We start from the raw sequence: 16299 nt of genomic DNA, 5'->3' as shown, positions 1-16299 counted from the left end.
TTTTCTCCATCTATCACGATGTTTCCCATTGGTCCAGCTGTGAGGATTTTTGGCTTAGAAGCCAGGGGAGGGTTTGCTTACGTAATCACATCAGGCCAGAGAGGCCGAGGTCTGCTGCAGGATAATAGCTGGATTTCATCAGCACCTCAACAGGCGCTTACGGAGACCAACTCTGTGTTGTGCCTTCGGCTGAAGACAGAATGAGTCTGGATGGCCTCTGCCCCCATAGAACCGACCGTCCAGTGAAGGTCACAGTCAAAGCAGAGTGATGACCCAGGATGATCAGGGTCTGTGAGAGCACAGAGGAGGCCCCTTACTCAATCTGGAGTGTTCCCCTGCGCTGACTTATGAAAGATTAGTATGATTGGATCTGATGGAGTGTTGTGACAGTTCAGGGAAAGATATACTAGCATGAGAAAACTTAGGGAACCGGGAAAACCAGTGTCACTGTGCGAGGTTTTGCCCAGATGGAAGGCCAGGGAGAGGCAGGAAATGAGTCCAGAGAAGCCGATGGGGACAGGGTCATTGGAGTAGAGCGTAGGGCTTTCCTAGCAGATTGTACAGGGGCTTAGGCAGGCCCACCCACGGGCCTTACTTTGAGATAGGCCTCATGCTGGGAGGTGCTGACACAACAGATGATTCAAACATGACTCGGCCCTTGAAGACCCCAAGGTCTAGTGGGGTAGACAAAGAAATGGAGCTATAGCACAATCAGAGCTACTGTAGGGGGAAATAGGCGATCCTCAACACGTGAGTTAAGAGCTAAAGGAAATCTGAGGAGGCCACCCACCAGTGGCGAGAATTAAGGAAGATTCCTCTGAGTCTGTAGTAGGAGAATAAGGCTCAGGGTCACTAGAGGGTTAACAAGGTGTAGAATAAGGTGATGAAATGTGCTTGTGAACAGAAAGGCGTGGCATTCGAGGAACCGAGGGTTTGCTTTTAGATGATGAATTTAATGCTTGAGTTCTAAATGTGTGCAATATGGGACTGAGATGGCTCCCCTCCCCCTTTTCGCTTTCTAGATTAATAAAGACACTCACCTATACACTCTGATTATTCGCCCCAATGCTACTTACGAGGTCAAAATTGATAACCAGCAAGTGGCAGCTGGGGGGCTGGAAGAAGACTGGGCTTTCTTGCCCCCCAGGAAGATAAAAGACCCCTACGCCCGGAAACCAAGGAAATGGGATGAACGACTACAAATAGAGGATCCCGAAGATAAGAAACCAAAGGTCAGAGGGTGTTTGTCTGAGAAGCAGGCTGGGATTGTGTGGAGCAGAGACTGGGGTCCCAGTGCCTCAAGCAGATGCCCAGCTAAACACTGATGCCCCAAAAGGTGTGGAGAGAGGGCAACACCTCACAATTGTGGAGGATCTCCTATTTACCAGGAGCTTAATTTGATCCTCCTGGCAGACCCTGTGAGTGGTGTGCAATGATCTCTCCTTTATGAATAAGGAAACTTGACACTTGGGATTGAAGCAACTTGGCAAGCATAGATATCTTGAAGCCATGAGTCTAACCTAGATCTCTTGAACTCCAAAGTTACTGATGTGGGGTAGATGTGAAATCTATTAATTAGATCATTGTCATTTACCAAGAAAATTGCACCGGCTGTAGTTATGAGCAGGGTAATCTCTGCCCTCCAGGTGTTCAGGGGCTAGTGCAGGCAATAAATAAATAGATAGATAGATAATGAGCACACCCTGCAACAAGTGCTGAGATCCAGGGAAGTCGAAGCCCGTGGGAGTGTAAAAGAGGCTCCGAATGGCAGCTTGGGTGCAGATGTGAGCAGTGGTCTTGGAAAGAGGAAACCCCTGAGGGACTGTGTGAACCTAGGAGTTGAGAACATAGGCTCGGGAATCACACAGATAGGGGCTTGAATCTGAGCCCAACCACTGATCAATTGCTATCCCAACCTACTGGCAGGTAGATGCTGGACAAAGAACAGAGCTATCGTGAAAGTCAATTTCCTCATCTGTGAAACAGGGCTTATTATAATATCTATGTGTGTGAAGATTACATGAGTTCTCATAAACCAGATATATAATAAGCCTTCAATGCACCATTTTAGCAATTTACTGAATTTCAAACAATCAATCTATTAGAAGAAGAGAAGTGGGAAATTGAGTTGTAAGGAAGGGATTCCAGACCCAGGAAATAGCAGGAACAAATGTATGATGGTTAGACAAAGCAAAAAAAATAAAACATGGTTGTTTAAAGAACTGAAAGTAACAGTTAAGTATTTGGGGAGCATAACATTCATGGAATTGGGGGCAGGGAGAGAATAAGGGTAAAAGATGAAGTTGGAGAGATCTGTCAGAGCTAGGTCATGGAGAATCTCATCTCAAGTATCACGTCGCTACTCCACAAGTTAGAGTAGGGTCAGTTACATGTGGTGGAGATGCCTGGGTGAGGCAGGAGGTAAGGTGGGACCTAGCAGCTAGAGTCCATTCCTTCAGGATGGGCCTGAAAAAAAGGTGGGCAGAAGCCGAGTTCTGTGGAGAGAGATTCATCAAAGGGTTCCGATTCCAGGGTGAATGGGGTGTAGTCAGAGGATTAAGGTAGATGATCCTTAGAATGTCTGGGCATTCAGCTCCACAGGACAGTGAGGGCCACTCTTCTTGCCAGACCCATCAGGCACAGGCTCAGGACAACAAAACTACTCATGGACCCTCCCTCCTGGTGAGACACAAGAACCAGATTTCTTCCTGGTTAGTTTTGGGCCCAAGGGAGAGCAAAGAGGCTTCAGGCTTCTGTGCTGCCTGCTGAATGGACCTGGGAAGGTAGAACCTCTCAGCAGAAGTAGAGTTCTAGCCAGCCTGTAGCCCCAGGGATAGGATGCTGACTGTCTGCCTCAGAAATCCAAAAAGCAGTGGGCCCAGGCTACAAACCAGGAAATTGCCCCAGTCTAAAAAGACGCTGAGTCACTGTGAATCTGGTGAACTGGGCATGGAAGTAAGCCTTCAGTGAATCTGAGAAAAGAGCACCCAGGTGAACTGCCAAGTAGATTGAGTAAAGCCTTGGAAGCACTACGGTGGAAGAAATGGGGATGCTGGAGTGGCCTGTTTGTCACTTGACTCTCTCTTAGGAAATAGGAGGATCTTATAGTACAGAGACCCTTGTGGCATAGTGTAGTGGTTAAGCATTTGGCTGCTAAATGCAAGGTTGGTGGTTCAAACCTACCACTACTCTAGGAGGGTAAGGATGTGGCAATTTTCTTTCATTAAAATGTGTAACCTTAGATTAATAATAATGTCATTATTATTAAACTATCAAATGTTGTATGGAGGTCACTTATAATGTGCTTTTTCAGGAAGTTAATATGTTGCCTCTGAAGTGAACCATAGATATATGAATAAGATATGGTCTATGAATGGGTTTTTGAACTCACATCTTAAGACACAAGGCCTGATGAAAGAACACGTAACTATTACACTCATTACTTATCCTCGGGAGGCTATCACTGAAGATTTGAGTGCTATAGGAAGATGCAATGAGGGAATCAGAATGTGCTTGATTAGAGTCTGGGCTTTTAAAGACTTGTCCTAAAACAAGCTGTCATCTAAAGGGGTCCAAAACTAGTCTGTGCAGAAGAAAGAGGGGGAAAAAATCTAAGTGTGATAAAAGGACTTTTAATAAAATCTGGGATCAGAGGAGGGGATGTATTAGAGTTTAAATTCTGCGCATTGGGATTGCAGAAGACTATGGTTTTCAGTGGGAACTTTAAACCCATTTTGAGTGCCATTGTCTGAAGGAGTGTATTTGCTGTGATTCCCCTGGCCATCCGTGAGAAGCAGTCCGACCCTCAGAAACTTGTCTGGGCATATTCCTGATGGATATTAAAGTGCTAAGTCACAGGTCATGAGTCAAACCCTGACAAAAGTGGTCAGAGAACCATAAGCCAATCTTGTAAGTTTTTCTAATATGCAGTAGAATACATACCCACATCGTAGTCTTTTCTTGCTTCTGTAGTTCCACTTATAACTAAGATGAATTAATAAATGTCTCTAGAAAGACTTAATAAATAGATCTCAGCCTCGAAAGCGTTATGGAGCAGTTCTACTCTGTACTACATGGTCTGTATGTGTTGGAATCAGGTTTGGTTGGACTACAAAGACTGATATAGATTTGAGAGCATCCTGCAGAACAAGGAATGGAGAGAGGTCTTCAGGAAAAGAAACACAAGCTGTTATGACCATTAAAACAAACCTTACTCACTGCTATTGAGTCATTTACAACTCATAGTGAACCAAGGTGGAACTTCCCCTGTGGGTTTCTGAGACTGTGACTCTTTATGGAAAGAGAAAGCCTCTCCTTTCTCCCTCATAGGTGCTGGTGATTTTAAATTGCTGGCCTTGCAGTTAGCAGCCCCATCTTAAAATACTCAAATTCAGAGTGATGGTAAACTCAGAGGATTCAGAATTGCCCACAGGGTTTCATCATTCCTACACTGGGTTTGTTTGCAGAAGCCTGAGCTGGGCCTTCATACAGGGGGGACAGGAGTGGGCCAGAGATAAGGATCCGGGTGCAGCCTGATTGCACTCTGCACCCCATGTTCATTCAAGTGCAATGTATCTGTCTTCATGGGAGAATATTTCATTTCAGGACTGGGAGGACTCGGAATACATTCCGGACCCAGCAGCCGAGAAGCCAGACGACTGGAATGAGGCGATGGATGGGGAGTGGGAAGGGCCCCTGATACCAAATCCGAAGTACAAGGTGAGGAGTCTTTCAAATGGGTGTGGGAAATAAGAGAGAAAGGGTGGGATTCATAATTTGAAAATCGGAAACTCTGAGAGACTGCGATCCTCTCCTCATCCCACCCACTACCTCTCGTGACTCTGTCGCCTCCTGGGGCCTTGCTCTCAGAGCCATGCCTGGATGGGGTAGGGCAAACTGGTAAAGTGACTTGTGGAAAGGAGAGGTCCAGGCAGCGCTGGCAAAAGGTTTGTCGGGAGTGGTGGAAAGCAGCCAGTGAAAGGAACCCCATCAAAACAGGAAATGTGTCAGAGATCAAATAGAAGTCTCCAAAGTGACCCCGAGGCTGGAGGGGGGGATGGGAATGGGCCCAGAGTGTTGGGAGGTAGGGAGGACTTCCTTCAGGAAGGGGGAATTCCGTCTTTCGTGTTAATCCCAGAGGGGAAATAAAGAAATAAATGGTCCAGAGTGAAGAAACCATGACGGAAGCAAGCACAGTTTTATTTGGCCGCAGTTTTCTGGGCTGCGAAACTGGACGTGAACGACTTCAAGTTGCAGGGGTCTCTGTGAAGCTGCAGCTTACCTTCATGAGTGAGCTTCGACGGAGAAATGGGGCCAGAGTCAGAGGGGCTTTTTGCCCAGCTGTCCTCAGTCGAAAGGGAACTTAGCAGGGTCTTGTCCACCAGCCCAAACAAAGGGAAAGACTCTCCACGGATCTTGCTCTGACGACACTAAGCCTCGGGACTTCATAGTTACCTTTAACATAGAAAAATGTTAATGCCACGTTTACTCTTTGGTTCTTTGCTTAGGGACAATGGAAGCCTCGGATCATTGACAATCCTAATTACCAAGGGGAGTGGATTCATCCTGAAATAGACAACCCTAAATATAAGCCTGACCCCACCATTTGTCACTATTATAACATCAGTGTTCTCGGGCTGGACCTTTGGCAGGTAAATATCTTTGGGCGCAGAGCCACTGATCAATAGCCTTTTTAAAATTTTTACAAGGTAGCAAGAACCTCAAGTTGTAAATCACAGACTACTTGAATAGATCTTGATTTTCCTAAGCCTCAAACTGCTCATCCTTAAAATGGGACAGATAATTTTCATCCTAAAATTACAATAGCTAATCCCTACCGGTTACCAACCCTCGTATCAGAGACTTTGGATAGACTACTTAGGAGTCCTGGTGGTGCCCTAGGTTAAGTGTTGGGCAGCTAATCAAAAGGTTGACTGTTCAAACCACCAGCTGGTCTGTGGGAGAAAGATGAAGCAGTCTCCTTTGAGGAAGATTTACAGCCTCTGAAACCCTTTGAAGGAGCCCTCATAGTGTAGTGGACAAAACGCTGAATTGCTAACCACAAGGTCAGTGGTTTAAACCCCCGGCTACTCCGAGAAAGAAAGATGAGCCTACCTTCTTCCTCAAAGAGTTAGACTCAAAAATCCAAGGGGGCAGTTAGTTCTATTCTGTCCTATAGCGTCTCTCTGAGCCAGTCAACATAATGGCAGTGAGGTTAGCTTTGTAGATGTGTGTCGGAAACCCTGTGGAGAAGTTCTACTCTGTTTTATAGGATCTCAATGACAGTGGATTATTTCTCTAGGTATAATTCAATACTCACTATGAAATCTCCAATTTCTAAATGCAAAAACCAAGCCTCAGAAAAATGTGATAGTAATTCCCAGAAGACATATGTCTGTTAAGCAGAAAAAACTTAACTGGGATTTGCATGCAGGTCTTTCTGACATTAGAATTAGGATTTTAATACTTTACACTGTTGTTGATGGAGATAAAGGGAAATCAGAGGTTTGGTGAACTTTTCATTTACTAAAAGAATTTTTTGTGTGAGTAGCGATACCATTAGGGTTATGGGGAAGGGGAGGGGAGAAGGGAGAGAGAGACCCGATCGCAATCGCAATGATCGATGTATAACCCCTCCCCTGACACCCCAAGGGGGATAAAAAACAGAAATATGGGTGAAGGGAGACAGCAAATGGTGTTAAGATATGAAAATAGTAATAATTTATCAAGGGGTCATGAGGGAAAGTGGGTGTGGGAGGGGAAAAAGAGGAGCTGATACCAAGGGCTCAAGTAGAAAGAATATGTTTTGGAAATGATGATGGGAACCTATGTACAAATGTGCTTGATACAATGGATGTATAGATCCTTATAAGAGCTGTGAGAGCCCCCAATAAAATGATTCATTAAAAGAATTGTGGGCGGGGGAGGATGTGGTAACTCTGTGTGTGTGTGTGTGTGTGTGTGTGTGTGTGTGTATGTGTGTTGAACTTTTTAAACATAAAATCTCTGATCAGATTTGATGAAGTTTGCTCCAGCCATAAAGACAAATCCGGTCTTAGGCTCTCTCTCCCGGCCTGTCATCTGTGGTAGGCTGTGATTGGTAGCAAAAGGGCTTAGATACTCAGGCCTTCGGAGAGTCGTCCTCTCTCTCTGTCTTCTCTGGGCTCTGTTACTGAAAATGGAGAACACTCAAGCACAGGCCACAGTCAAAGCTTGGTCTCAGACCCCTCCCAGGTGGCTCTAAGAAACTTCAGTCTGTACAGTACTGGAAGAAGCATTCTCCTGAAAAGAAAGGAAACTCACTTTTGGTGAACACTGACCTGGGTTCCGCATATTACCCATGCAGGTAGACCGTGGGTTAGGAACAAGATCTACTCCTGGGTCTTCAGAATTTGTAGTTGGGATAGGTCCATTCAGTGCTTATGTAGCCTCAGTGAGTTAGATGTTGAGCTACTAACTGTAAGGACAGCAGTTTGAACCCACCAGCTGCTCCACAGGAAAATGATGAAGCTTTCTGTTCCTATAAAGATGTACATTCAGGGCAGGTTGGAAAGGGGAACTGATTACAAAGATCTACATGTGACCTCCTCCCTGGGGGACGGACAACAGAAAAGCGGGTGAAGGGAGACGTCGAACAGGGAAAGATATGACAAAATAATAATTTATAAATTATCACGGGTTCATGAGGGAGGGGGAAGTAGGGAGGAAGAGGGAAAAGTGAGGAGCTGATGCCAGGGATTTGGGTGGAGAACAAATGTTTTGAGAATGATGAGGGCAATGAATGTACAAATGTGCTTTATACAATTGATGTATGTATGGATTGTGATAAGAGTTGTATGAGCCCCTAATAAAACAATTAAAAAAAGAAAAGAAAAAGAAAATATTCAAAGGGGGGAGATGTACATTCTTCATAACTTATACAGGGTCACTATCAATCAGAACCAACATGGTGGCAGTGTTTTGGGGAGTTTGGGGTGGTGGTGAGGGGGCTGTTGGTAGTGTAAGAAAAGGGCCAACGTCTTTTCAATGATTCAAAAGCTGCACCTACAGCAAGTGAAGATGGTTGTGATGAAGAATTTGCTACAAGTAGGGGGTTGGGTCAGTCCTTTCAGAGCAGGACTTCGAACCAGTTCTTCCCAGTTCAGTATCGACCAAGGAAGGTCAAAGATGGTCGTGCCCCATTCAGCCATGGTGGCTGACTGTGTTAGTCTGGGCAGACTAGAGAAACAAATCCATGGACACACATATGTGTACAAGAAAGAGCTTTATATACAAGAGGAATTGAACACTGAGAAAACATCCCAACTCAGTCCAGTTCAAGGCCATAAGCCCGATATTAGCCCTTATGTCCGATACCAATCCATAAAGTCCTCTTAGGACTCATGAAACACATGCAATGAAGCCAAATGCAGGACAATCACAAGCCAGTGGGTAGAAAGTCTTTGGGTCCGGTGGCACTGTAAGCATCTCAGCACTGGCAGGGGTCTCTCTGTGGCTTCTCTGGCTTCCAAGGTCTGGTTGCGTTCATGTGGTTTGTTTTCTGCAATGTCTCCCAGGGAGTGGCAGAGAGAGTGTCGCTCACCTCCAAGGAGGAAGCACCAGATTTCCCAGAATTCTCAGGAGAAGGCCATGTCCACACACAGGTCTCCTTGGCTATGATCTGATTGACAAGCTAGACTCCACCCCTACACTCTTAACCCTCAAATTGACAAACGATTACATATCTACCACACTGACCACGTCGCTTTCAGAGAGTGTGACTCTCCCAGCCAATAATCCTGCCTCACTCAACAGGCTTCCTGAAAGGGCTCATTTCTCAGCCTCCCATTCCAGGACTTCAAGCTGTCGTTTTACCTGTCTGGTTACTGTGACAAATCATCCAAACTGGAGAAATTCCAGTTTATCTGTTCCTGGTTTACTTTGTTGGTCATGATGGAACTGATTCAACGCTTTGCCTTAAAGGGCAAGTAAACATTGTCAGAGGAGGTACGAGCTGCGCTGTGAACCACAAGGTCAGCTTTGGGGAAAAAAGGGTTAACATTACTTAGATAGACCCTCAAGGAAAGAATATGCCCCATATTGCATTCCTAATTAGACACTTTTTTTTAATTGGACACGTTTGATCTTGTTTCTATTCAGGCCTCGGTGACCCATGTTGTGTGTTCTAGACAACTGAGATATTAGACTCTGCCCTTTTGAGGTGCACAACATCCTTCAGAGGCCACACCAGAAGGATCCGACTTGGAAACCCACTACACAAACGGCTTTTTAGTTAATTGATCATTTTATTGGAGGAACTCTTAAAAATCTTATAAGAATCCATCATTCGATTGTGTTAAGCACACTTGTGCCATCAACATTTCCAAAACTTATTCTTTCTACTTGAGCCCTTGTTATCAGCTCCTCTTGTTTCCCCTCCCTCCCCAGCCCTCCCACCTTCATGAATCCTTGATCAAGTATACATTATTGTTGTTTCGTGTCTTACACTGTCCGTTGTCTCCCTTCACCCACATTTCTGTAATTCGTCCTCCTGGGAGGTAGGCTATATATCCAACCTTGTGATGGGTTCCCCCTTTTCCCTCCTTCTCCACCACCACCACCCCCCTGCCCTCATGATATTACTACTCTCACTGCTGTTCCCGAGGGCTTTATCTGTCCTGAATTCCATGCGTTGAAAGCCATTATCTGTACCAATGTGCATACTCCGGTCTAGCCGGATTTATAAGGTAGAACTGGGTCATGGTAGTGCGGGGAGGAAGCATTCAGGAACTAGAGGAATGATGTGCATTCCTTCAGTGCTCTACTGCACCCTCGTTGAATCGTTCCTTCCTTGTAACCCTTCCTTGGGGAAATGTCCAGTTGTCTACTAAAGGGTTTGGGGTCTCCACTCCAACCCCCCTCTTTCACATCAATATAATTGTTTCTTTGGGATTTCTGACACCTGATTCCATTGACACCTCGTGATCATACCGGCTGGTGTGCTTCTTCCATGTGGGCTTATTTGCTTCCCTGCTAGATGACTGCTTATTTAACTTCAATCCTTTAAGACCCCAGTTGCTATATCTTTTGATAGTTGGGCACCATCAGCTTTCTTTACCACATTTGGCTATGCACCCATTTTGTCTTCACAATACCAGGTTATTAGAACAGTGTTCTTAAATTGAGGGAGTACTTGAGTAGAGGCCCAATGTCTGTCTGCTATCTTAATACTTAACATATAAATATATGTACATTGGCCTCTATCCATTTCATTATAAATTAATTTATTTGCATATATACAGGACTATAGGTATACCTCTATAAATAGCTTTTGCCTCCTACTTCTTTCCTCTATGTCCTTTCACCTTCCTCCTGACCCACTGTTATGCTAATCCTCCATTCAACTCTCAGAAATTCCTCTTGGATACATTGCACTTGATCAAACCCCACCAGGCACTATACCCACTCCTCGCCATCAATTTTAGATCTCTTGTTTTTCCCTTAACTCTCCATTTACTGGCTCCCTGCTCCCACTCCCTGCCAAACTGGGATTTACCTTAAACTCACGTTCAGCAGATTTAAGAGCCTGAAATACTCCCTTGGACTTAAAGCAGAAATCACTATTACCTAGTGTGAGAAGAAGCAGATGACTAATATCCTAAGATGGCTTCCACCTTTTTGCTATTGTGAATAATGCTGCAATTAGGTTTGTTTTTGTTTGTTTTATGTATAGTCTGGGGTCAGGTCACCTGATCCGGATGGACTTCATACCAGCTCCGATGGTGGTTGAGGTCTGGGTGCTTGTTCCAAGAAGGAATTCTTTCAGGCAACAAAGGACGGTGGTTGGTTAGGAAAGGAATTCTTGGCTGGCAAAGGCAGCCGGGACCGCGGCCCTGCATGTCCTGCTGGTCAGATGAGAGGACGTGAACGTGCCTCCAGGTGCAGGAGTCATGTTCCTGGTGCCCAGCCTGTGAGGGTGTGGCTCTGACGTTAGGCAGAGCAGGATCTGCACATTAAGGGTGTCACCGGCCACTGGGTGAGTGGAGGTTAGGGCTGGCCATGCTTCTGGTCACCAGGAGGCTGTAGGGAAGAAGGGAGGACCCCATCTTTCATGTCAATCAGCCTCCCGTGTGCCCAGCTACTGTCTGGATGGATTGCTGTTTGCAAAAGATAAAGATGGCCCTCCAACATCAGGCCAGCTGACAAGTCACCAGTCTAGCTACCATCCCACCACTTGCATTCACCTTCTTCTCCTTTCCTTGGAGTTCCAGGATTACCATCCATCGGTTTCATTTGGTCTCTGTTGCAGTCAGTCTGTGTAGCATGTCTGCCCAGCTCACCATCTTGCTGGAAGTCCGCCCATAAAGATTTCTAGGTGGTCCTCTTCACTAGAGGCGACCACCAAATCTTTCTGGGTAGGTTCATTTTAGTTAGCAGCTGAGCACTTAATCTTTTCGCCTAACCAATTGGAAAGCATGCCACGGTCTGCACTCCAGCCCTGTGACGCCTTCCCATCTCCACTTTACTGATCAGAAAGCTGAGGCATCCGAGAGGTGACTTGGTCTCTCCAGGTCTCATAGCGAATGAGAGCTCAGACCTCCATCCTTCAAAACATGTAATAGTTCAAGAACCCAGATAACTGTCCATGAAGTCACTTTGCAATTATTCCTTAGGGCTTTAGGACTCTTTCATTCAACAAAGTCCCTTCTCGTGTGCTCTTTACCGCTGACCAGCGTATGAAGAAAGTAGGTTGCTTCTGTTTTGCAGGTGAAAATATGGAGGCAAAGCGAGGATGTGAGTAGCAGAGCAAGGGCACTCCAGTGGTAAGCTTAGGAAGCAGGGTTGGCATCCACTGTCCTGATTCTCGGTAGGAGGCAGAGCCAAGAGTTGAGAGGTGGAAGATGGTACCAAAGGGATACTGAAAAAAAGGGGTGGGGCTAGAAACATTTCTTGTGGAAACAGGGAAGTTGGAAGAGGCAGCAAAGGGGCGGGCCTCTAACCAAGACTGCTGACAACTCAAAAGAAAAAAAATCTGAAGTAAGTATTTTAAAGTTGCACAGCAAATGATTAAAACAGATTAAAAAAAAACACACAGGAAAAGGAATGCTCAGGACAAAATAATCTCTATTCCAAGTGGTTCTTTTGTCATTTGTATTTTTCTTGGAGACAGCATTGTTGGAGTGAAGTGACCTAAATAAAAGTCTTTCTTATTTAAAAAAAAAAACATAGCAGCTTTTTTTTTTTTTTGGCCACAAAAGAGTAAGGCAAGAACCGTCCAAAGTCTGGGGGAGGGACACCCAATAATCCACGCTGCCGACTGTTTCTTGGTCACGCGGCTACTCCCACACAAGTCACACAATGATTTACCAGTCCGCTGATAACAATTCAAGCATGGTTCTCCTTTTGAAACATACCCAGATACTAAAACGTTATCATGACTATTACCATTTATTGAGTGACTATTATCTGCCAGTCTTCGCCACTGCTGTGCATACATTATCTTTAATTCCCATGAGAACATTCCAAAGGATTTATTACTTTCTCTGTGCCATTTATGAGGGAATGTACTCAGAGAGGTTGAGCAACCTATCTAAGGTCACCCAGCTCTTATGTAGTTGAGCTGGTCTGTCTGACTCCCTGACTTGTGAGCTCTTTTATTGGACCACATAGCAAGTTAACTGTGCGTGACTTTGGACAATTTATATGTACCCCCTGAGACTCAGAAATTTCTGAATCTCAGTTCCTGCAAGGAGTTCCTCTATCATCAAGTCAGCAACCCCCCAAACTACGCTATACTGCTGATTTAATCATCTTTTCAATGGAAAAATATGGTTCAGGACATCAATTCTAGAGACTCTAAATTAAGTTTGCCTTTCTTGTAAAACTTTTCCTAATATGCTTAGTTTTTCTGATTAGATGATAGAGAAAATCATAAAGGGCAATTTATAACTAGTATCCTGATAGATGCTGTCAATCTGAGCTGAGCAAGAGCCCTGGTCTCCAATATGAAGTGTGACAGAGTAATCTACGTATCTTCTCAACTCTTTAAAGCAATGTTAAAATATTTGAAGAGAACCAAACCAAACACCAAACTCACTGGGGTCCCATTAATTCTGACTCACAGAACCTGGTAAACAACAAAATAACATCTTTTTTTTGGGGGGGGGGCAGATATCTAAAACTCAAAAACACACCACATTCACTACCATCTAGTCGTTGGTGGCATAGAAGGTTATGAATTGGGCTGCTAACCACTAGGTCAGCAGTTCAAAACCATCAAGGGCTTTGAGGGAGGAAGATGAGGCTTTCTGTTCCTATTATTCTCTTATTAAACTACTTCTCAGAATCTCCCAGAATCTACTCTGTTCTATTGGTTGCTATGAGTAAGCATCACTGGGGGCAGTGTAGCATTTCAGATCCTTTGTACTACCCAGGGTAGAGTTGTGGTGGCACTGACGGGAAAGTGTTGGACTGTTAACCGTCAGGTAAGTGGTTCAAACCCACCAATCTTCAGGAGAAAGATGAGGCTTTCTGCTCCTATAACGATTTACAGATTAGGAAACTCTACATAGGGTCACTGTGAGTGGGAATTCACCCCATGGCAGTGGTTTGGTTGGGGGGGGGGGGTTGGTATTATTAAGAAGTACTGGTGACACATGGGTGAGTGCTCAGCTGCTAACCGAAAGGTTAAACCCAATAGCTTCTCAGGGGTGGGGGGGGGGGGGAAGGTGTGACAGTCGATTCTGTAAAGATTCCAGCTTTAGAAAGCCTGTGGACAGTGCTGTTCTGTCCTACAGTGTCACTATGAATTGCAATGGACTCGATGCCTACACATGTGATCCCAGGAAGGGAGCCTTTGGGTGGTGTGAATGGCCAGTGTGCTTGGCTGCTAACCAAGAAGATGTCTGAGTTGACCCAGAGATACAAGTAAGAAAAGTTTGGCAAGCTACTTTGTAAGGTCATTCATTGAATACCCTATGAAGCAGAGTTCTCCTCTGACAGCCCTGGGATCACCAGGAGTCAGAATCAGCTTGATGGCAGTGGATAACTGGTATTGTTAGCACTCTTTGATTCCCTAGCCTCCTCTCAATCTATTGATCAACATCTCTGGGCCTGGGGTCTGGGAATCTGCACTTAACAAGGACCCTAGGTGATTCTTAACACCTTTAACATTTAGGTGCATACCATGCAAAATATTCATGGAACACATTAGTCTTAACAATCACTTTATTTTCATTTTAACAGGTAAAATCTGGCAGCATCTTTGACAATTTTCTTCTTACGAATGATGAAGAGTTTGCTGAAGAGGTTGGAAACAAAACCTGGGGAATAAGAAAAGTAAGGTGCTCCCCACTCTGACTTCAAGATGTGACTCTCCAGCTAGTTGCCTACAGTTTCTGCATTTTCTAAACAGGGTTTATAGTCATTGTCTCGTTTGCTGGTTGCATGACCTAGGGAGGTAGAAGAAGGAACTCATATTCTTTGTACTTGACTCCGTAAGCGCTTTGCAAAAATTAGCCCTTAAAAACTCAGGAAGGTAGATACAGCCCTCTAAGTTTTTAAATCTAGGAACTGAGATTCAGAAGCTTCTGAATTCAGAGGGTATATGTAAATCACCTGAGGTCATTCACAGCCAGTCTTTACTTGTTGCCTTAGAATTTGAACCCAGAACTCATGCTGATTCTGATGTGTCCAGAAATGAAGCCACTGAGCCCACTTCTGACATCGGTGGCTTAGAAGGAAGTTGATTGTGTTGTTTTCCCACTCCACGGCTCCTCCAGGAGTAATTCGTGGGTGGGGTGGTACTTGGAAGGACAAATGGTGACATCCTCCAGTCCAGATTTCCTGGTTCTGTAGGAAGATTCATTCAAGTAGGTTCGGGACCAGTATTTGATTACTCAGTAGGTTGAATCTGTACACTACTAAACCAAGCCAAACTAAACCCACTGCCATCTAATCAGTGTACTAGCTACGCATGACTAAAAATCTACACGTGCTACCGCAGAGTCTGTTCTGATTGATTGCTGCTATTGTTGCTAGGTGCTGTTGAGTTGGTCCATCCCCTCGATGGTCTTCCTCTTGTTTGCTGATCCTCTTCTTTACCAAGCATGGTGTCCTTTTCCATGTTTCTCCTGAGACATTGTCCGAAGTGTCTGAGATGGTGTCTCACTAACCTCGCATGAAAGGAGCATTCTGGTTATAATTCTTCCAAGACAGATTCGTCCATCTGACCGTCCACAGTATCTCCAATGTTTTTCACTAATAGCACAATTTGAAAGCATCACTTTCTGTGGTCTTTCATTCACCTCATGCAATGTGTCATTTGACTTCTTGACTGCTGCTTCCATGAACATTGATGGTGGGCCCAAGCAAGATGAAACTCTGGACAACTTCCATCTTTTCTCTGTTTATCATTATGTGATCTATTGCTCCAGTTATGAAGATTTTGGATTTCTTTACATAGAATTGTAATCCATAGTGAAGGTCCTGGATATAATGGGAGGAAAATGTAGAACAAAATTCAAATTCCTAAATCAGGCTAGACTGATTGGGCTGATAGAGACTAGAAGATCTCCTAAGACTATTGTCTTAAGATGCCCTTGGAACTTGGAACTCAAACCACTCCTAGAGGTGACCTTTGAGTCAAACAATAGATTAGTTTATAAGTAAGCAATGTTGCCCTTAAGTAATGTGCCCCTTTGAACAATCAATTATATAAGACCTCATGATCAACAGTTACCTCAAAGCAAAGATGAGCAGGCAAAGAGGGGCAAGGAAGTTGGATCGACCAATGGAAACAGGATAAACAAAATGACAATGAGAATGCTGGAGCATGAAAATGGTAAACCAGTGTCATGGAAAAGTAATATGAAATTGTTAAATGGATACCTGATGTGATATGAAAGCTTTCTCTAAAACGTGCTATTTTTTAAAAGAGTAGAAGAAACAGTACATAAGAAGATAGTTGGCTTTCCATGGGTGTGAAGACTGAGTGTATAAGAATGGATGCAGATATGTGGGTAGATGTGGCAGAAAGGGACTATGAGAGTGAATTCTCTACGAAGCAATGCAAGGTAGATTTAGAAATGTAGAGCGCCTGTTAGGGGTGATACTTGGGGAAGACAAAGGGCAGAGAGAGCAGGACTAGGCAGGAACGTCTGATACTTATAAAATGAGAACAGGAAGGGAGCAGGCTGAGATGCAGGCTGAAAACAGCTCTGAGAAACCTTGCCATCCCAAAGGAGCCACAGCGGGACTACAGAGACTGCTAGTGGAGGAATCCCATGTCGGAGATGGCCAGGTCTCATACCCTGCACCACA

General features: G+C 44.6%; 1 protein-coding gene across 1 annotated transcript in view; it reads left to right on the top strand.

The window, feature by feature from the left end:
• The window catches only part of LOC142427454 (calreticulin-like), a 36001-nt gene that overhangs the window by 15490 nt on the left and 4212 nt on the right, over positions 1-16299 (top strand). Inside the window, exons 5-8 of the mRNA XM_075532737.1 lie at positions 1023-1232; positions 4606-4719; positions 5508-5651; positions 14224-14316. Coding sequence (XP_075388852.1) covers positions 1023-1232; positions 4606-4719; positions 5508-5651; positions 14224-14316 — 561 coding nt within the window. The remainder of the gene's footprint in view (positions 1-1022; positions 1233-4605; positions 4720-5507; positions 5652-14223; positions 14317-16299) is intronic.

This window comes from Tenrec ecaudatus, chromosome 1, assembly GCF_050624435.1.
Source record: "Tenrec ecaudatus isolate mTenEca1 chromosome 1, mTenEca1.hap1, whole genome shotgun sequence".
Classification (NCBI taxonomy): Eukaryota; Metazoa; Chordata; class Mammalia; order Afrosoricida; family Tenrecidae; genus Tenrec; species Tenrec ecaudatus.
This window is presented reverse-complemented; position numbering and strand designations above follow the sequence as displayed.